Consider the following 22,901-nt stretch of genomic DNA (forward strand, 5'->3'; position numbering starts at 1 on the left):
TCTCTCCACACTAAATCACGCTTCGCTCAAAAATCAGAGGAATTTAGAGTCATGTAACTTTTCCAGTGTGAACATAACTTCACAGACTTCAACAGCAATAATTAATAACAAACTAAGAAACGGACCAAGAGGATCAGAACTTGGAGAACATCTTTTTTAACTTTTATTATTGTATATCTAAGGAAAGTTAAAGTCTTTAAAATTATTTGAAGTTCATCCCAAAAGAGTTAAGGCATTGCAACTGAAATTTAAATCAATGGAATATATTTTGTTACTTGAGTGAACATACTTATGTACTTAAAACTGGTATTCAGTGTGGAAAGAAGACACATGGCTGCTTCACTGAGTGGAAGACCTGATTTACTCCCTTTATTAATATACAATCTGTATCTGGATATACTTTTTGTATCAGGAAAATGGTTCTTTAATCCAAGGTGTGAATGCAAACGTCAGTGGATCAGATGTCACTGTGTGAATAACAATCATGATCGCGTTAACACCAGATGTAAAGTTATGCCGTCACATTGTGTTTCTGTTTAATACAATTTGAAAGGACATCATGTCTTGTTTCTGATGCAGGTAATAAATAAATATTGATCAGAGAAATCACAGACTGTAAACTTAACATACAAAATATAGATTTAAAACACACTTATACAATAATAAGTGTTTCTATTGGCTGATCGAGAACATCCGTCTGGGAGTCTACAGGTCACACCGAAAGAGGAAATACACTCATGAATTCGTCTGCCGGAGTCAGGCGGGAACCTCCGGTTCTGAAGACTGAAGTCAAAGCTTCATGTGTTAAAGCTGCATTCTCTCTAGTGACCAGCAGGGGGCGACTCCTCTGGTTGTATAGAAGTCTATGAGAAAATGACTCTACTTCTCTCTTGATTTATTACCTCAGTAAACATTGTAAACATGAGTTTATGGTCTCAATCTCTAGTTTCAAGTCTTCTTCAATACAGCATGATGTTCATTTAGTAACTTATGGTCCATTTAGAGTCAAACAGACCATAAAGCAGGGGATGCTTTAGGGCGGGGCTACATAGTGATTGACAGGTCGCTACCAGAGACGTATACAGCGTCTCTACGTCACTCCTCCTCAGTCCTAATATGGTCACTTCCTGTTCACTGGTTGCAAAACACCAAGATGGCGACGGCCAAAATGCTGAACTCAAGGGTTCCAAACATGAGTGACGTCACGATGACTACGTCCACTTCTTATAAACAGTCTGTGGTAACGAATGAGGAGGGAAATGTAACGTGACCAAACCTTTAGTTACTGTAAGAACACAATATTTGTTTACGTGTAAAACAGAAGTGTGAATGTTTTCTCTCAGAAACAGAAAGTGAGCAGCCATCAGTTAGTGCGATTCAGTATTTTGAGTTTCCTTCTTTTCTCTCCGGTAGCTGTGTTTTTTATGCGGTCTGGATTTGAGTCTCAAAGTGGTCTTGCTCTTCATGGACTCCCTTTTCCCCGTCCTGAGCTCCCCCCCTCCTGGTTTCCACAGCAGCAGCTGAGCGTCCTCCCCCCCTGTGACGAGAGCCTCCCCCGCCGCGTCCCACAGGAAGCAGCGCACCGTGGAAGCGTGGCCTCCCTCGAGCGTCCTCAGCAGACGAAGCCCCCCGCCGTCGCACTCCATCAGGTGGAGATCCCCGCCGTTCATCCCGCCGACCACCAGCAGCTTCTGGGCCTCCTCCAGCCACCGGCCCCCCACCAGGTAATCCACGGCCCCGCCGTCGGCCATCAGCGGCAGGCCGCGAGCGTCCGAGGTGCTGAAGACGGTGAGCGGCTCGTCCGTGTCCAGCTTGCCCAGATCCCACAGGTGCAGCCCCTCATCGTGGCTCAGGCACAGCAGCTGGGTGTAGTCGGCTCCGGACCAGCAGACCGAACCGGCGGACGAGTCGCTGTTGCAGGTGAGCAGCAGCGCCTCCTCCTCCGCCCCCCGGCTCAGGTCAAAGACATTCACCAGGCCGTCCGTGGAGCCGGACGCCAGGCGGTCGTTCTCCCGAGGGTGGAAGCGCACCTGTGTGATGTCATCGCTGTGCGACTCGGAGTACACCCCGAGGAGCCCGCCGCCGGGTTTCCTGACGTCCCAGAAAACCAGGAAGCTGTCTTCTTTGTTGACCTGCTCGGTGCCGCCGCACAGCAGCGTGTCACCGCAGCTCAGGTCGAAGCTACAGTAGCTGTGCGACGGGTCGCTTTTAAACACCTGGGCTGCCTGTGTACCGGGACGACGGACGTCCCACCCCCGGACCGTCCCGTCAGCGGAACCAGAGTAGAGGAGGTCAGGGGAGGCGTGGGAGAAGACAACCCCACAAAGAGGCCCGCTGTGGCCCCGATACTCCCCCACCAGGTTCAGGGTGTCCTTGTTGTGGAGGTGGATGGTGAAATTGGAGCAGGACAAGGCCAGCAGGCCGGCTGGCTGCAGGGCGACGTCCAGCAGGTAGGTGGGCTCCTCTGGGCGACACCGCTGAGCGACGGACAGACCTTTGAGCTTCTCCTCCAAACCCTCCATGGCAGCTCAGCGAAGAGTCAACGCTGCTGAACAGGAAGAAGAAAATCACAAATTTAATGTTGCCTTTGAGAAGTTTACATTTGGTCCATTAAATCTCTCTGAAAAACAACGACATGCAATAACGTGTCGTTTTCTGGTTGTGACATATGCCGAATTAGGCACAGCAGTATACTCATTTGTCGGGTTTTAATCATATTAAATTTGATTTTCGTTTTTGCCATAAAAGAACAGAAACAAAAAATATACATTATTTTAAATGAAGTCTGGCGTTGGTTTCTTCACCTTTGAGAGATTCGAGCAGACACGGGTCACAATCACCGTTTTAATCCGTTATTACGTGTATTATCAGCTGTTATTAATGTGTTATGTGTTTATAAGTTCAACCTACCTTCTTGCCAGAAATGTCCACAACCGTTGAAATAAAAACAACCGCTAACTTGTATCGGAGTATAATAGAATATAATAAACTATTTTAACGTCAACATTAACTGAATAAAGTCGTAAAAAGCACCGGTAATGTCATCACGCTACTTCAGCCGAAAACAAGCATGGTGGAAATACTCTGTGTCACAATAATTACAGCCGGGTAGGAACCGTTCCTCAATCAAAGTTTCCGCTTGGTGTTAAAAAAACAAGTATTCAGAAATCTTAAATATTGTTTATTGAATATTAGTCAAATTAAAGACACGTTAAGAAAAATAAGAAACTGACCTATCAGAAAACATTGTGGCCCGCTGTCTTACCAAATGTTGTTTAAATTATTATTATTATTCAAGATTATTCACTTTATCACATTTCAGCATCCGTACACCATATGAATGCATAAATATATAATATATAATACACATGCATTTATGGCCATTGCTTATTTTATTTGTGTAAATATATATATAAAATGTGGGTTATAAACTTTGTTTCAAAGCAAATATAGAACAGAACAGAACAACATTTCTTTACTGTAAAAATGATGTTCTAATAAACTATCTCTTTGTTTTCATCTTTTCACACTTGTTCTTTCCATTATGATTTAATGACATGATGAAGTCAAACGTAATCCCACTGTTGAGGGATTTTAAAAAGGAAATACTCACTAATTATTTTTTATATTTAGCATTCACCAACAGATAACTGACTCAGGAACTTGTATTTTCTTTTATTGTATCTTTATGGATTTCTTTAAACCCCTCTTAAATATATCTTAAAAGAGTTGAGTTAGTGTAACTCAGTTATTTATTTTTGTTGTTGTCATGATATGAAAATCCAGTTTAACAGCATTTGCACCATTGCGGATAAAACTCTCCGCATGAATCGGATGAATCCATCAATAAATCCAAACTTTATTTCGTTTTATTAAAGAAATCCCATCAGTGTATTTAAACATCATCATGACATCATCAGTCATCCAGCAGGGGGCAGCAGCCGCGTGTGTTCAGTTTTCTGGGTAAATGAGGCCTCAAAGCTTTCCAGCTGACCCAAATCTAAACTAACATAAATAAATTAAATAAAACTTTCCGGTCATTTCAGATTTTGATAAGACACTGAAGAGAAGAAGAGGAATGTGACTCAGACATTTAGTTTTATTACATGTTGTAATTAAATGTTGATGTTCAAACCTTTTACATGTCTGCTTAGAACTCATTTTAGTAATATTACTTTGATAATACTAATGTCTGATCCTCTACAGTAACAAAGATTAAACATCAGTAGGCGGAGCTTGAACTGACCAAGGTTGTTTATTTTCTCGTGGATAAAGAAACACGTGATTGTTTAAACTTCCTGTTTAAACAATCATAAGAAAAAGTGAGATCTTATCTCATCAATGGAAGTGTTGACAGCAGGAGTCATTTCTAATAAAACATCGACAGAAGTTTACCCACAATCCTGTGTGCTCTCACTTTAGTTGACACATGAAGAAGAAGAAGAAGGAAAAGAAGAAGAGGACTAAAAAGAAGAAGGCAAATAAGGAGATGAAGGTGAAGAAGAGGAAGTAGATGACGAACAAGTAGACAAAGACAAAGAAGAAGGTGAAGAAAAGGAAGTAGACGAGGAGGAAGAAGGTGATTTTCTTGATGATGCAGCAGCAGTTTGGTCACAGACGGTTCAGAGGTCTGCAATGTAGAAGTATTCAGAGATCTATTACTCAAGTAAAAGTACTAATACCGCAGTGTGGAAATACTGCATTCAAATCTGACTTAAATAAAAGTACAAAACTATTTTCACCAACATATATTTAAGGTACTAAAAGTAAAAGTACTCTTATTATGTTTACCATCAGTTAAAACATGTTAGTGTTTAATATTTTATGACCAAATATTTGCAGAACTAAAGACAATATTATTAATACTTTGTGTTTAATGAGATTAATGCTCCATGCTCTACCATGAACATTTACACATTGTATATATTCAGTGATACTATATCAGCTCTACGTGTACTGATAGTTCAGAAAACCAAAGAGCAGCAAGTACTTTACTATATTTCAAGTTTTGTTTTTTTATTATTTCAGTGAATTTCACACAATCAGACAGAAATAGATCTTCATTTTGACTCAAAGATCAAATCCAACAATAAAATCTGTAGAAATATAAAAAGAAACGTTTAAACTGCATAAATGATCGTCTGATGTCACGACTGAAACTGGCTTCATATTGAAAACAGAGAAATAAGATTCTAAAAACTATCTCAAAGTTTAATTTATCAACTTGTTTTGATTTATTCAGACAAACAGACAAAACTCAGCGACTCATTCAGACAGTCAGTGAACGTAAACGTGAACAAAAGCTTGAAATCAAATATATTTAAATTTATTTAACGTTGACATAAAAGATTCAACTACAGTGACTCACTTTTTAATTTGAATGCAGGAAGAAATGTGAGAAACTAAAACATTTTGTTTCTTCCACATTAAATTTAAAAAAAACGACAGGAAAGAAAGAAAAGTCGAGACCAGAGTTTTAACACAAAAATATTCCAGAACAATAATAACAATAACAATAACAATAATAATAATAATAATAAAGGCACTAAAGGGGAGAGAGGAGCAGCTACAGTTCAACCACTTTTTATATTTGGTCTCTGAGATCCACGTTTTAAAGAAATGAAGAAACAAACATGTTTATGTTTTTTGGAGTTTTTTTAAATAATAATAATAATTTATGTATTTACTAATAAACTTCCTGGTTTTGTTCGTGGGTAGAGAAGACGTCCGGGTGTAACCAAAAAAATGGGAAACAATATATAACAAAGTTTCAAGGTGCTTTTGTGATTATACCAAATAATAATTAAAATAAAATAATTTTACTCCTTGGTTTGCAATCATTTTCGGCATTATAGCAAATAAATAAATTTGTTACTTCAACAAATAAAATTCAAGATCAAGCCAAATCACACACAATAAAAAGCGGATTTTACCAAATTTGGTAAATAACAAATTTTCGGAATTATCAAATATTCTGGGATTCTACAAAAACAATGTAAAAAGAATGTGGTATTCCAGCGAAACACGTTTCAGAGTTTGCAAAACAAAACCTCTGGATGTAATTTTGGTAAATTATTATTATTATCATCACATTGTTGCCTTTTAAGTTTTCTGTTTATGTGTCAGATTTGGTTAATTTGGATTATTATAATAAGATTAATTGTTACTCCGATCTTCGCTCTCTGAAGCAGCTTTGACTCGATGAAACAAACGTCAAATAAAGAAATAACAAACGGATGTGACGGAACTCCGACACAGGAATCAGTTTGTGTGTTTGTTGATGAATCAAAAACAAAAACAAACTTCCTGTTTCACTTTGTTCAGAGAGGAAACCACGAGGAAGAGGCAACAGGAAGTGAAATGAGACGGGTAGCGAAGACACGCCTCCTTCAAACCGACCAATCACAGCTCAACAAACGCTCAGGTGAAGCTGGTCCATCGCTAAATATGAGTTCAGGAAATAATTTCATTAGATCCAATTTAAAAAATAATACATTTTTACTTAAATACAGTAAAAACAACCGTCACATAAATACTTAGTTACTTTCCACCAAAGAATATTGTGATATTGATTATTTATGAAGGAAAAATTATAAAATATTTACTGGTTCAAGCGTCTGAAATGTGAGGGTTTCCTGCTTTTCTCTTTTCTATCATTGTACATGAAATATTTTGAGGTTTTGAAATGTCGGACAAAAACAAGCTAACGTGACCTTCAGTTCTACGAACAATGAATGAAGTTCTGCTGATGAGTCATCGGCCGATCAAGCAGAAAATAACTCGAATCAATTTTATAGTTTAAATAATCAACAGATTAACCAAAAATAATAGTAATTTAAATATGAAAAACAAAATGTGTGCCTTGAACAGCTTCCTCTTTTTACCAAAAGCTACTGGAATACTTTAGTATTTTACAAACTAAATAACCAGACTTTACCGACATAATAATATTTGACAAATTAAACAGAATGAACCAAATATAAACAAACATTTATCTTGTCTCCTGATCGCTGCTTTAACTTTCGAATCGGTTCCTCACGATCTTTAACGGTTCTTCAGGAAGTTAACGACCTCTGACCTCAGATCAGTGTTTAGGACCAACTTCACCCTCTGGGGGAACACAGTGCATTCTGGGAGCAGTGCATTTATCTTAGGACAGTACCGTACAAACAACAACAACAACATACAAGTCAACATACTGCTAAATTAAGACTCAAGAGGAGCTCGTTTTCTCTGTTCAGAGGTGAAAGGTCACCAGCAGAGAACAGCTGATCTCTAAAAAAAAACAAAGCAGCCCTTGAGCAAGGCACTTCAGACACAGCTGCTGCAGGTGAGAAACACGAGGAGGAACGAAGGAAACATCAGCTCTAGAACAGGAACGCCCACATATGTTATAATATATTATATTATAATGTTAACGCAATGTGAAGAATAAAGTTGTAATATTTCCAGAATAAAATGATAAATATATGAGAAAAAAGATTGTATGTCATTATTTTGAGAAAAAAGTATTACGACTAAGCAAGTCAAGACATGACACATAAAAACACACCATATTACGTTGTTTTAATTCTTTAACTTGATGTTTATTCTCAAATTAATGACCTTTTCCTCAAAACATTACAAACTTTTTTTCTAAATATTTCCACTTCATTCAGGTTCTGCTTCTCCGTCTGGTTCTCTCTCCGATGAGGAAGCTACAAAACTATATTGTGTGAAATATTATATTTTATCTGCCTGAGCTGTTATGAAGTGGATGCCACAAAGAGCATCTCAAACAGGAAGTGGATGCTATGAAGAGCATCTCTAACAGGAAGTGGATGCCACAAAGAGCATCTCGAACAGGAAGTCAGTTTACAGAGTTATAAAAAGAGACAAAAGCTGAGCCTAGTGGATAGATTCCTGTCATCCCATTTAAAAAAACTTCTAAAAAAGTCTGTGTACGTCTTCCTTTAATTGTGGATCATACAGTATGTGCCCGGTCATCGCTTCAGTCTCAGGAAAAACAATCAATCAGACCATTCGTCTGAATACAGACGGAAACAACAGGACACAAAGTGGGGAGAGCCCTTCAGGAGAAAATACACAAGAGTTCAAACACCTCCAAAAGTCATCGGATTCAGTCCAAAAACCTTTTTAACCACAAGTGTGTCCAGGTGACCATCAGGAAAAGCTCTGACACTGGAATGAGGAAGTATAAAATCATATTGCAGACGAGAGGAAGATTAAATAAGAATTATTAAGAAGCTTCCTGACACAGAATCACACAGAGTTCAAACACGGAATTTCAAAAATGTATCTGCAACTATTTTTGATCAAGTAATCATCATTTTTCACTCAGAAAAACTCTCAAAATGTTTCATATCTGTATGTCTTTGGACATTTTTTTAAATAATTTTCTGACATTTCATAGATTAATTAATGATGACAATCACCGTTAGTTGCAGCCCTAATACTTTTAATTGAGTTACTAAACATTTTCAGACATCTAAAAACTTTGTGTGGTTCTTTGTTCTTTGAAAGCACTCATAGAAATGTAAATATTAAGGTTATTGATCTGTAGCGATCAGTGGTGTTGTTTTATAGTCTCTCAGAGGCCAGTGTTTGATCTGAATGAAGCTGGAGGAGGAGGAGGAGGAGGAGGAGGAGATGGAGGATGAGGAGTGGATGTTTGGCTCTGATCCAGCGTGTCCTGGGTTCAGGAGCCGTCTGATTTGAAATAAATCAAAAGATCAAAGAGATATTCACTACAGGTAAAAACCTATAAGTCACCGGATTCCCCGGCTGCTCCTGGTTCAACTAAAAACACCGACAACATGTCAGCATCCAGATCAGCTTTGAGGCTCTAATTCACCTCGGGTCCCAACCCAGGTTCTGGATGTGAAACCTGATCTGAAAACAGCACTATAGGTGCACTGACCGAACAACCAATCAGGAGAGCTAAGTGTAGCTTAAGAGCAGTGGGACCAGAAAGAGCACGTTGAAGCCCACCACCCCGTAGACGATGTATCGGTAGGGCAGCTCCACCTCCATGTGCTGCCGGGCCTTCCTCACGTCGCCGCTGGGTACGCCGAACACCCGGCACACCAGCGGCATGGTGACGGCCTTCATCAGCGCCCGCGTGGCCATCAGCACCAGCACGCCCAGGACCAGCCGCAGCAGGGCCGCGCCCACCAGGCCGGCGCCAAATGCGGGCGTGGCGAAGGGCAGCTGGTCCGGCGTCGGGTCGGGTATCAGGCCCAGGCGGCAGTTGACGTGGGAGGCCAAGGCCACGCCGGCGCCCGTGCCGAGGATCTGGGCGGTGTCGCCCCGCGAGGTGCTCCAGGTGTCCAAGGTGAAGGAGAAGAGGCCCAGGCCAAGGTGGAGGGACACGATGATGAGCGGGGCGAAGCGGCACGTCAGGTTGAAGCCGTCGATCAGGTCCAACGCCGGCAGGAAGAGGACCAGGAAGAGGACGCTGTAGAGGACGCCAACTATGACGTCCTGGAGGAGACAAAACAGAAGCAGAAGGTTACGGTTTTTATCTGACGGATTCATCCAGACTGACTCACTGAGAGTTCAGGGACAGAAGATGATAAACAGTCCGCATACAAACAGAGGTTATGACTTCAGAACTTATATTTATTAAATTACACTTAGGAACAATCTTAAGAGCCAGATTAAAGACATTAATTTGCATAATAATAAACGTGGACTTTTGTTTTTGGGCCTTTTCTCTGTGTGTTTCCTGCTGATGGATAAAGAGGAAGTTGAGGACAGGAAGCAGAGATTAGGAGCTCAACGTGCCAGTGAACTCTGAACTCAAACACAAAGGTCGTCACGGTTCATTTATTGGCCGACAGTCGGCTTCCTGCTCCAACGACGATGTGTGTGTGTACGAAGAGCTTAACTACCCAAAAATATGATGATTCACAGAACATTCTTCTTGCACCAAAAGTTTGACTCCCTATAGTAAAGACACTTTCTGCATTTTCTTGTTTGGCAGGACCTAGTTTTGAAATAGTCAGTATAGTAGTAACGGTTACGTATAGCTGATTCGTCCTGATCCCCCAAACACTCTGTGCAGGTTGGGGTTCATTGGGAGTGGGCACAGTGAGCGGAGGGTGTAAATAAACTCACTGAGGTGTCTTCAGTCTTTACTCTGCTGTGTCTGAACACCGTCTACTCTACCTGGGAGAGAAATCAATGATCCAGAAACCAAAGGTCCTGTTCAGAGTTTAAATATCTATTTGGCTGCTTAAACACACATTGTGGTGCTCTCACAGTCGGTCATTATCCCACGCTGAACCACAAGCTTCATGTCCCAGCAGACTGGTGGGACGTGAAGTACAAGTGAGTACAAAGTTTACTGGTTTTTACTGTCCCAACCTCTTAAAAGGTGAGTCATCAGGGAGATAAGCTGCAGGAAACCCTCCAGAGGGTTTACTGTGATGCATCACCTCCCTGCTGACGCTGCAAACTTCTATTCTCTCTTCTCTAAAACAAAATGGCTGATGTAAAGCGTCCAGGAAGAGGAGCAGGTGGGGCCCTGAAGGAACAGCCACGTTTGTGTTATTAGGTAGAAGCTTTCATCTTAAGGGCTTTACAGTGGAAATGAATGAGAGTGTTTATTGTCAGCGCGTCTGAGTCTGATGTTCATCTGGAAGCTGTAAAGACCGACTGGATCCATCAGAGACCGTTCAGTGACGGTACAGGTTTGAGCTCCAGAAAGTGAACGAGATCAGTTCTTCATCAAGACGTAAACATGAAGTCAAATCAAATGCGTTTATTTATTTGTTCCTTTATTGATTTATGCGTCTCTGTGGCCTAGAGTCCGAAACTCAAACATATTCAGTTTCAGTTATTTATCAGAAGAAAACAAAGAAATAAACACAAAATTGTCGCCAATAATCTTTTCAGCCAATCACAGGGTTCCTAAAGCTTGTTAGATTGAAGACTTTTGTAATGCGACTCGGAGTGAAATTGAACACCAACTTCTTAACCAAAAGTTTATAAAAAGCATGTTTCAGTCCTTTATGATTCTGCTTCATAAAACGTAGAGAGATGAGAGGGAGAACATCTGGAGAGAAACAACCAGAAGAGTTCTGACATCACAAACATCTGCTTTGCTTTTTATCCAAACAACTTTAAACCCTCGAGTTCCACAGCGAGGAACTCAACAACAAAACCTTCAACAGGAAATGTGCAACACGTTGATGCAGCGCTTACAACACAAACACAGAGGGGTTGTTAAATATATTCCTAGTTTAGACTTTAAATGAAAGAAAGAACACTAACAGTGTGAGCAGTCTGCTGAAAGGTCAGCAGATAAACAACTCCGTCAGTAACGAGAGCAGCTTTTTGTCTCGGAGCTCTTCCTGCAGAACAAAGCAGGAGGAAGTCCTTTCATTGGGCGTGATGACTTCCTCAACACATTAATTAAGAGCCCGGCAGGCTTTGTTATCCCTGAAACACAACAGGAGCCTCCAGGACACACACACAAAGCTTTAACACCTCAGTTTCAGACTTCATTGTTTAAAGAAAACAAGCTGCTGTCTGTGGTGATTTATGCTCTGAACCCTTTTACAGTTTCTGTAAAAGAAAGAGACTTCTTAGAGTCATAACTCAGTCATGAAACACATACGATCAGATTCATCGTGACTTAAACTTTGGCAAGGTATATATACCTTATACATACAGGAGGAGAAGGAAGAGGAGGAAGAGAAGGAGGAGGAAGAGGGGGAGGAAAGGGCAGAGAGAGAGGAAGAGGAGGAAGAGAAGAAAGAGGTGGAGGAGGAGGAAAGGGCAGAGAGAGAGGAAGAAGAGAAGGACGAGAAGGGCGAGCATGACGAGGAGGAGGAAAGGGCAGAGAGAGAGGAAGAGGAGGAAGAGAAGGAAGAGGTGGAGGAGGAGGAAAGGGCAGAGAGAGAGGAAGAAGAGAAGGACATGTGGAGAACAAACTGACAGGAAAACATAGTAAAAGTATCTCCTGCGTAGGAAGGAAACATAAAAACACAAACAATCAACTGGAGCGAGTCGTATTTCTAGTGAAGAACGTCACTAAAGTACTTCTGCAGAAACAGAAGAAGTATCCAAATATTTGACCTCCAGTTAAAGTCCCAATGCCACATTGTAGAAAATACTGCATTCAAAACTAGAGAAGTATCAAAAGTAAAAGTACCCATAGTGGCTCCTGTTGGTGTTGTACTCTTATATTATGGTCTCATTGGCTGCATTAATAAGTAACCTGTACTTTAAGGTTGTTGTTTTATATATTTTCAGTTCAAATCTTAATGGTTTGATGTGTTATTAACTGACTAATCGATATTGCATTCAGACTGTATTTGATGGTTGGAGCCATCTTGGTTGTGTTTTTACTTTTCTATGAATATCAGTAAAATACTCTGAAGAACCAGATGTAAAAGTAATATTACTCTTTGGGATTATGAGGACTGTCTCAGTGTAAACCCCATAATCACAGTAATGTTGTTAGTGGTGGGATGTTTGAAGACTGGTAATATTATTTCTGTTGAGGCGGTCACAGATCTGGTGAGTACATAGAACAGCAGGAGGAGACAGATGTGCATGTGGTTCCTGAGGGGGAGGTCTTAGCCCACGACACCACCTGCCACAAAAGAAGCCCTTAAAGAGGACTTCTCTGATGTGGAGTTAACTTCTCCAGTTTGTCTGGGAGGACGGCCAGCGTTCTGTAACGTCTGCCGTCCGTCCGTCAATCCCTCCGACACAGCTGGGACCACAGAGACGAGCCCAACCCCCCAAACAGTGCACGGGGGGAGCTGACGTCATTTCCCAGAGAACGAAATTAACCACCAAAACGAGGTAGACGACACACACATCTGTGGTGATGGTCCCACTACACTTTGACACTGGAATACAAGGAGCACTTTACTTTGAGGGAAGTGGGAAGATGTCTGGTTTAAATGAAACATGACGTCAAGCTGTGGTTGTGTTTTGAAGACACTGTCCAGGGTCCAAGAAGTTTACTTATTACTTTTAGTTGTTGGTGACCTTGTCCCTCACAACCTCATGCAGACCCTGAGAGATATTTTACTGCTGTAGAAGTAAACACGCCCAGTCGGTGGTGTATCATCATGTTTGTCATGACTCTACCTGTGGTGCACATCAGTGATTTCATCTTGCCGTCGGCAAAAAAAACAAAAAAACAATCCGCTAACGTGAGAGTGCGGCGGATAAAAGATGCAGGAGCAAGTTTTTGCAGGCATGAATATCCCTCAATGGTTTATTTCCAGTAAGAGTTTAGAAACGCCGTTTATTGTCTTATGAGAGATGGCAACAGGCCCGAGCATGTCGAGGAGACGATGCAGTCTCCTTCTTGGTTCACACACATTCTACCACAACGGACACACTGCTCTCAAATGAAACGATTTAAAATGTCTTTGAATGAGTTGTGTTTCCAGTAAAACAACATCAACGCTGGCGTGTTAACTGAATGGTAAATGAATCAAAGCACAGAAGACAAAACTGCCTCCTAAGTATCATGCGATTGGTTGCTAACAAGCAATGAAGCATTTAAAAAGGTTACTTATTTTGAACAATGTCTGGCGCAGCGCTCACTCTTCATAAGAAGCACCTGAGTTACGTTACATCACATCCAGCAGACTTCACAGAAACAATGAGGACCTGTTTTAACCCGGTACCCTCTGGTCCGGCTCAGAGAACGACACTAAAAACACTGAACCTGTCTACACATCGTTCACTACCGAGTCCTTTTTAAACAGTCCTGATAACTTTCATAAAGGTAGTACAGGTGGAAGATGGAGAGATTTGGCTTAAAACGCAAAAGAATTAAAGATAGAGATCCAAAAACACTGAAGAAATCATTTCAAACTAAATGCTAAACACTGGACTGGGAAGCAAACAGTTCATTTTATTTGAATTAATCTACAAATTGGTTCCTTCATCATCAACATTTCAGCCAAATTAAGTTCTAAATGTGCAGATAGAAACTATAACAGAATCCTCTCAGCCTCCGATAATAACAACCGCTGCTGGTTGAGAACGAGGAGCAGAGACATCGGCACGATGGTGGTAATCTTCAGAGCTCTCTTTATAATTCTAAAGCAGGTAAAAAACTATTGTTTGGAGGCTTAAGTTCAGATTCCACCTCCTGCTCTGAATCAAAGGGTGGAAAGGTGACCCGACGCCAAATAACACAACAAAGACTGACAGCTGACGTTTTAAAGTCCACCTCCACCCAAACGTGTGTTTTACTTCTTCTTACTTCTCGTGGAAGTGCAGGAAAAGCTGCTAAGTGAACGTGGTGTTGAGATCATTTTGATTCATGAACTGATCGACTATCATGACTGGAACAGAGACTGGAACAGAGTGCACATTCACCACCAGCTGGGCCCGTTGCATGAACCTATTGATCCACCAGTAGATTAAGACAATCAATGAACATGGAGGAGCGCACTAGCGAGCAAAGCTGTGCTGATCAAAAGAAGTGACGGCACTCATGTGATAAGCTACAGAAAATGCACTTTTGTTTTATTAGAGCTGCACAGTTAATCAAAATGTTATCGAAATATCACATTATGGAGGCGTCATATTAACTAAAAGGTGAAATGTTGCCAAAGCACAAATGAAATATTGTGGTGCTGACTTACACTTCATATATCCTACAGACAAAAGAAAAGATCTTTGTGTGGTACAAAGGAGGAGGAAGACGAGGAGCAGGAGGAAGAGGACGAGAAGGAGGAGCACGAGGAGGATGAGGAAAATGAGGAGAAAGAGAAGGAGGAGGACGAGGAGGAGGGCAAGGAGGAAGAGGAGGAGAAAGGGAAGGATAAGGAGATCCCAACAAAACTCACAACTTTATCCTTTTAATGTGTGTTTCAGTGAAAATTAATCACAATATCAGTCTAGTATCGATCATTGTGAACGATGAATTTATTTCACACATTTACAGTTGATTTTGTCCATACTTGTGTTGTTGTGTATGTTTCTACGGTTACACAGGTGAGTGTATCGCTGACATCAGAGCCTGAAAACAGCTTAGGCTGGATTCTGTTTCAAACATGTCGGCTCTCGTGTTCACACGGACAGAAGGACGGAAAAACTGGCACTGCAGGTGGCAGCGGCGACACCATCTGTGTCTGCGAGTGTGTGTGTGTGTGTGTGTGTGTGTGTGTGTGTGTGGACGTACCAGGACTGAGTGCATCCCCATGTAGATCCGGCTGACACAGACCAGCAGACACCAGCAGAGAGCCAAGCTGAGGCCCAGTGAGAACGGGTACTGTGGAGGTGGAAGGACTTTTATTAACACAACACACATCTTAGAGACTAAACTAACGAGGCAAACGACATAAAGAATAACCTAATACATCTTTAACATGAGAGCTGTTCAAACATGGAAAACACACAGTTTTAGAGACCTTAGTGGTGTTTAAAATAACATTTGTTTGACCATCAGCCCAAATAAATCCCAAAGATGTGGAATTAAATTACAATTATACAAATAAATTACAACAATAAGTTAGCAAGATGTTTGATGTTTTAACTTTATAATGACAACGCAATGATGAAACAATGGCGGTTTCTAACTTTTAATAAAAACGTGTTTTGTAAAATGTTTTATGCATTTCAAACATCGTGCAAAATAAATAAATTAAAGCTGTGCATATTTAGAATGCACATAAAGACTGCTTAGCCACTCAGTGACTCCATGCTTCACGCGATACATCGATCTGTTAATGAATCTCTCAAACTACTGCGTGCTTATTGTTCTGACAGTAAACAGATTGTGTGTGTGCTGGAGTCTCGATAACAAGTAGCAGTGATGTAGTGGAGGTGATGAGCAGCGGAGCTCGTAATGTTTCCCCATCACATGATGCACTCTGCTCTGTAGCAGTGGAGAAAGGGTTCACACTGCGGATTAAAGTGAACCACAGTCACACGGTTTCTCACTCATGTGACTCAGATTTCACTGGGTTTTTCTCTTTATAATTAGTTTAAACTGCAAAAAATAAAAACTGCACCGAGTGACAGTTCTTCAGTTTGGATCTGGGTCACATGTCTTAAAATATGGAGCCAGTCAGTTGACTCGAGGCAGCTTGTCTGGGTGACGTCAGCGTAACGCAATAGTTCACAGATATTACTCAAAGAAGGACGATTCATTTCTGAGATGCTTTAGAAACAGGAAGTCTTAAAAAAAAAATCTTCATTTGAGTAAATGGTATGCAGCCAAATCAAATAGTTTACAGCATATTAAACCTTTGTTTCTTTATAATGCATGTAATACTTAACTTGTTTCTTTACAGGGTTTGTATATAGACAGTAAAGTAGTCCATGAATATGAGATATGAGTTTATAGACAACTATAATCGCTCCTCGTCATTGTGGAGGTTAGTTTTATGGTGTTTTACCGGTTACATCTACAGTCTGTGTTCATATCTATGAGTTACACTCGCTGACTCTTCACAGTTCATTTTGTTTGCTCGCCCTCTGGAGCTTAAGGCTGTGACTAGTGATCAGTTTCATCATGGGTCAATAGGACATTTCTTTTCTCAGTTTATCGATTTATCATTTTGTGAATAAAATGTCGGAGAATAGAGAACATGCCCACCACAGCGTCCCACAGCTGAGGGTGACCTTATCTGTTTTCATAAAACATTGAGAGGCTTAAAACAAGAACACACATGACCAAATGAGCTGCCTGCTAATGTTCTATCAATCGACTAATTGCTTTATTAACTTATTGTTTTGCTGTAGAATAAAGCCGGACATGAGTGAGCGATGTGTGAACGCAGCCGGGAAAAAGAGGATGAAAAGAAAATGAGTGACAGCCGAGCCATGAGAAAGAGACGACGGATGAAAAGCTGCTGAGGTTTTTGCACACTTGCTAAAAAAGCTCTTTTGTTCTCTTCATTGTTGTTGAGACAGCTCAGATTTCCTCTCAGACCAGAACTACAAAATCCTAAACATCACTGGGACGCACGCACGCACACGCCCACGCACGCACGCGCACGCGCACACGCACACGCACACGCACACACACACACACACACACACACACACACACACACCCCTTCAGGGGGAAACGCTGTGTGAAGCTGGTTAAAACAGGGATCATTGAAGGCACCGTTTTAACACGACTTAACAGCTGTTAGCTGCTAATAAGGTTACGTTTTTGAATGTTCAACTGTTTACTAAATATAATAAGTTAACATTCATAATCACTGTCAAAGGGAGTTTTAGATGTGATTAAATCTAAATTATCAGATAAACATTTTTTCTTGTTTTGTCCCAAAATGTTGTAACAATAATAACTCGTGAATAATCGCCCAGCCTGTGGCATCATCTCCACATTTTAACAATAATTTAGCTTTTCAGAAACTAATGTCACTGGTTTAAAGACATATTAATAATAATACATTTTATTTGTATAGCGCTTTAAAAAAGGTACTCAAAGACACTTTACATGATAAAAACAGAAACAATAGAAGTAATTACGATATAAACAAGATAGATGACATCACAGAGAGGAACAGCAGACTAACTTCACAGGTTAAAAGCACATTTAAATAGAAGATAGATTCTACTTTCAACCTCTCTCCATTTGCACTCTGTGAACCCTGCTGTCCTCTAACGTGAACTTTCACACGTTATCTACGCTTCTGCAACAATGTTAGACGTCCTCCTGCAGCCAGTGTTTCAAGGTGACGGAATAAAAACATGAAAGAGTTTTACAGCCTGCATTAGCCTGATGGATGGAGAGATAGAGAGATAGAGAGATAGAGAGCGGGTTTACTGGTCAAATGCATTTATGCAACACTGAGATAACCTTTGTTCCAAATAGCGGCTGCTTATCTGTCAGAGGACTTGTCGGTGAAGTACACAAACTAACCACAGCTCAGACTTAGCTGCTATCCAGAAAGCATGTGCTGGTTTTAAACAAGTAAGTATTTCACATCTAAAAAGGAATTTTTCTCTGTATTTTGATGCACACCAGTCAGAAACAGAAAAAATAAAGACTATAAAAAGGAAAAGAGTGCAGCAATGTTTAAACAAAGAGGATGTTCAATCATCTCTCTGAACTTATTTCTAGCAGCATATGAGAGTTACAGAGTCTGTAGCTGTTTGGACCCAGAGTCTGCAGACAGAAAGGTCTCACTCAAGGACAGAAACCAGCTGATCACGAGCTGTGTGTGGTTACAGTCAGACACACTCCTACAGGTGGCTCTCTAACCACCGGGCTTCACTTCAAAGTGTCAATTATAAACCGAGGCCTCTTCTGTGAGTCTTTATGTGTGTGGATTAGCTGTGAAGCCGGCTCAGACCAACGCTGGTGTACTAGCATTGAGAGTGAGGGGAGAGAGAAGGAGGGGAGGAACCAAGGAAACCATCCGAGGAGACGTTGAAACCAGCGTCCTCTGTGACCACGGCGGCTTCGCCTTGTGCAAAGTTTTATGGACACGGTGTAGTTTTTGTGTGTGGCTTGTGGTTCTCTGCACACACTCCCTCACATGACACATGAGACACACACACACACACACACACACACACACACACACACACACACACACCTAATAATTGTTACTGCGATATGATTCATTTAGTAACTGGAAGCTGCAACTTCACACATTTGCAGCTTTAAATGTCATAAACGGTCATAAAAATCTTAACAACTGCAACTTCTTTTGAATGCAGAACAGAATTGATGTGTACACACAATGTAAGAACTCCGGTGGGGAGTTACCCGTTCTGTTAAACTCATTCATGCTCGCAGGAAAAAGCTGGACGTTTCCCACCTAACGTTCCTGCTCGAGGGAGAGGAAGTCTCACACAAAGACTGTTAGCCGTGATGTTTTCTGTTCTGGCTCTACTGGACCGGACGTTATGGGGAGTTAAATATGACACGATGTGAGATAAACCACGTAGCGATGCCTTTATCTTTCAGCTCACATTTAGTCTCATCTGCTCTCCATCAACTCCAACTCTCATCCTCTCCAGCCTAAAATAATTCTCCTCATATCTTTCTTCCTCCCACTCACTTTTCTGTATTAATCCCGTCTTCTGTCCATCTATTGCCCTCTTGTCTCCTCTCCTCTACTGTCTAATCCTTCCTCCCTTTTGGCTTCTCTCGCCTACTTTCCTCTCCTTGAGTCTTATTTCACTTATTACCAGTATCTTCCATAGAGAGAGAGAGACATCTGGCTCTGGTTAATGTCTCACTGCGGCCCATACGAACCCAAACAGTCCTGCTTTTGCTGAGACAAGCCAGCTGACAGCAGGAAAAATTCACAGAGCGACTACGGCAAGCAGAAGGGGACATGTAGGACATCCTAAGATGAAGAGTTATCTCTCAATCTGGGCGAGCTGTAATCGCTGGTAATTTGGTAAAAATCCAGAGTTTGTTTGGTAATATTAGGGCTGTACTCTGCTAATGAAATTCCACTAACACTCATCAGATTTACGACTCATACGACGATACAAAGATCCGTAAAACTGAGTTTCTCCACAAAGAATCACACAAAAGCACCACCTTTAAATCTTGTGTGTACCAGAAATGAGCTCATTCAGCATTAAAAAAAGCTGAGCGACTAAAACAAAGAGCCGAGACCAAAACAACCTGATCAACTTAGAGGGAGCAGCCCTGATGAATATGATTGTTAAATGACCTGATATGTGGATCTGTGGTTCAAAGACTACGTGGGTCGACCATAAATCAAAATCGATCTCATCAATAAGCTGTATTGTTGGTTCCACGTGCCTCCACTACAGCAGGATAATAATGTTAAAGTTGGAGCCACAACGGGGAACATTTTGTTAAATATTTAGTGCTTTTTAGTCTTATCTGCTGTTCCACACACACAGCAGTGTGCAGTATTTTAAGACCTAGAATAGAGATTGTTGATTGATAGAGAGCTTTTCTGAAATGTCATACCGTCATGTGTTTTCAAACTCAGGCTGACGAGTAGAGAAAAGCTAAAGACTCTGAATCGGTCTTATCTTGGAGCTCCACACTCAGAGGTCAGAGGTCGCCTCTCCTATCTCCCCCTCTGTGGCCGACAGACGGGGAGGCACAGAGTCATAAATCAATCTCACCCCGGCTCTCGCCCGCTGTGATTCAGACGACACAATACAGGGATCCCACGCATTATTCTCTGGAAAACTCTGGGTTGTTTTCCCAATCACCCACACCAATGACTGTTGAAGATTAAGCAACGATTGGGACACCATGATAAGGCATTATGGGGATTGTACCCAACAAGAATTGGTAATCAGTGCAGTCTCTGGCCAAAAAAACATGAATTAGTATTTCGTACGCCGGTGGGACAAAATTAATTGTTTCGTTTTTAAAATGTCACAAATTGGTGAAAAGTGCTGATCACAATTTCCCAGAATTCAAGATGGCGTCTTCATTCAAATGGACTTCCTGCGGTGTGGATGCTCAGTGAGACAATGGTGAGTTTCTGTTGGACATAATGGAGTGTTGTTCCTCCTGAGTGAATAGCAGGAGATGAAGAAAAGAACAACAGAGAAACACAAAAAAACCCTCCGAGCGTGTTTTTCCAGTGTATCAAAAGTTAAGGAAGTGGTAAAAGCTTGTTTGAATTTGTAGCCACACGTGTTAGCATGCTAATCACTACTTACTGGGGTGCTAACGTGCTAATTTGCTTTATTGTTCCCCTCTTAATGTCAACATGGTCACACACAACAGGTGTAAGAATTTAGCTCAATGTACGTCTGAGTCAAAGACAAAATATTTTATTATCTGTTGAGTATTTTGACAGTTAATCAATGATCTTTTGGCCTGTAAAAAGTCAGAAAATAAAGGAAAAATTACCACGACAGTCACAGAAATTGATATTGAAACAACTTGTTTTGTTGCTCAATTTTCTGTTGACATTTTTTAACCATCTAAAAACTTTATTTTTCTGCTGTGTCATGAGAATTAGAGATTTGTTTTGAGCGTTGTTTGGCTGCAGGACTGCAGACTTTTAGCCGTGTTGCACCCACAATGAGCTCCATTTCACTGTAATACAAGCGGTAAAAGAGTCAACAAATGTGCTCATGCAGCTTCTTGTCACTGAATCCGCATTAATAAACATTAATAGTTAATGACGCCGCTCCAGAGGGCAAAGTCTCAGTGATCCTGTATCAAGAGTTGCCACTTGGCAGATGTTGTTATCTTGTGTTGTTGTAGCATTGCATTGAATTGTTGCAAACCTTAGGGAACATTATATGCAGGGTAATTTGCATTAAGTCAATATGTTATGCTTGTTAGATGCTGGTGAGTTTGCAGAGACAAGTGGAAATGATTAATGCTTGTATCACTGTATATAAAATCAATATGGAACTAGAAACTACAGGATTTAAATGACTTAGCTTGCATTTTGTTTGTATTCAGTTTAATATCCAGTGTTGATTCAGCTTCATGTACTTTTGGAGACTGCATGCCAGTTTATTAAAATCCTGTTACACCAATCCAGATTCTGCATCTTTAAACCAACTTATTAATCACAGGACTCCTTTTTCAGAAGGTTTGCCTGTTGTGTATTTCTATATAAGTGGCAAAGGGCCAAAATATAGTATGTTTTATTCAAATATTAATAAACGTACTATCCCTTCCCTGCTGCTCTATAATCCACCTGAACTTACTGGCCCACTAAAGTGTAACTGCATGATTATGACAGTATTTATAATAAAGTTTCTAGATATGAACAAAAAGGGGGGATGTTGTGAAACATCAAAATAGGAACTTTCTCAGTGTCCTTCATGGAAATAAGGAGGAAGTAGCTCCTGCAAAACTTCCCACTTCTCTCCTGCTGCTGCATTTTATATTTCATGTATTTTGTAATAAAAAATGTATTTACTGTACCTCCCAGCGGCCATAGGTCATGAAGAACAGGGTGAAGGGGATGGCCGTGCCGGACATGGCGTGTGTGGACGGCATGCTGTACTCGGAGTTGTAGAACATCTCCACTTTGACCACCGGCGGCGAGGCGGGCCGGGACCACCCGATGATATCCTTGGTGCACTGGCCCAGGTACATGACCCAGACCCAGACCATGATCAGCCTCCTGCCCACGAAGGCGTCCACGTTCCACGTGACGAACGGGAAGAAGGTGATGTAGAACAGCTCGTTGCCCAGCTCGGTTCCGAAGGTGAACATGTAGTACAGGAACCGGTTCTGGATGAGGAACTCCTGCCCAACATCGCCCGTTAGAGAGTTTTTGCGGCGGGGTTTCACTGTGCTGCTCCCTGGGGGACAGATAAGATAAGATAAGATAAGATAAGATAAGATAATCCTTTATTAGTGGGGACATTTACAGGATTACAGCAGCATAGTGGATAGAGCAAAAAAGAGACAGTAAAAAAACAAGATCAAAAATAAGTAATAAAACAGTAAAGAATATTAAATAAGTAAAAAATCCACAATAACTAAAATATTAAATATACAGACATAATTTTCAATATTATATGTGTTACAATAAATGTGTTATTATCGAACCTGTCCCCCGAGTGATTGAATTATAGACATTGGTTGCTTCGCGTTTAGCAAACAACATGCAGGACTGTGCAGGAAAGAGCTCACAGGCACCACTACGCATGTCACTGTGGAGCTGCTTTTACTTGTGTTCATTAGCGTAGCAATCCAGACATCGGGTCCCAGTGGTAACGACACCGCAGTAGCATCATCACAACCATTTTAGCCACCTTCTACTTGCAAGCGTGAGGCGCCAGAGGCACGTTGCGCTAGCTGCTAAGCTAGCTACCTGCAGCTTACCTGATGACGAACCTGTCACATCCAGCTGCACGCTTCAGCCGACACCACCGCCTCTCGAGAGCGCTATTTGGGTTGTGCAGGACGGGTCGGGGTGGGGGGGTGGGGGGCGAAATGGTCTTCGAATGAGACTCCTCACTTTTTCTTTTGC

General features: G+C 41.2%; 2 protein-coding genes across 3 annotated transcripts in view; both read right to left on the minus strand.

The window, feature by feature from the left end:
• Nucleotides 1–1,193: 1,193 nt before the first annotated feature.
• Nucleotides 1,194–3,053, minus strand: wdr89 (WD repeat domain 89). Of its 2 annotated transcripts, none has more exons than XM_031873236.1 (2): nt 2,911–3,053; nt 1,194–2,545 (listed from the first exon to the last, which is right to left on the minus strand). In XM_031873236.1, the coding sequence occupies exon 2, from the start codon at nt 2,520–2,522 to the stop codon at nt 1,368–1,370; it is 1,155 nt and encodes a 384-aa protein (XP_031729096.1). In that variant the 5' UTR covers nt 2,523–2,545; nt 2,911–3,053; the 3' UTR covers nt 1,194–1,367. The 2 variants fall into 2 exon arrangements, with proteins under 2 accessions (XP_031729096.1, XP_031729095.1); XM_031873235.1 differs by having other exon boundaries at nt 1,194–2,548.
• A 2,445-nt stretch (nt 3,054–5,498) lies between these two features.
• sgpp1b (sphingosine-1-phosphate phosphatase 1b) overlaps nt 5,499–22,901 on the minus strand; it is an 18,418-nt gene continuing 1,015 nt past the window's right edge. The window contains exons 2-4 of the mRNA XM_031873207.1: nt 21,845–22,227; nt 15,167–15,256; nt 5,499–9,483 (exon numbers count right to left, since the gene is read on the minus strand). Of these exons, the coding sequence (XP_031729067.1) occupies nt 8,941–9,483; nt 15,167–15,256; nt 21,845–22,227 (1,016 nt within the window). The 3' untranslated portion in view covers nt 5,499–8,940. The remainder of the gene's footprint in view (nt 9,484–15,166; nt 15,257–21,844; nt 22,228–22,901) is intronic.

Source organism: Anarrhichthys ocellatus, unplaced genomic scaffold, assembly GCF_004355925.1.
Source record: "Anarrhichthys ocellatus isolate YVR2014 unplaced genomic scaffold, GSC_Weel_1.0 scaffold69, whole genome shotgun sequence".
NCBI classification, from domain to species: domain Eukaryota; kingdom Metazoa; phylum Chordata; class Actinopteri; order Perciformes; family Anarhichadidae; genus Anarrhichthys; species Anarrhichthys ocellatus.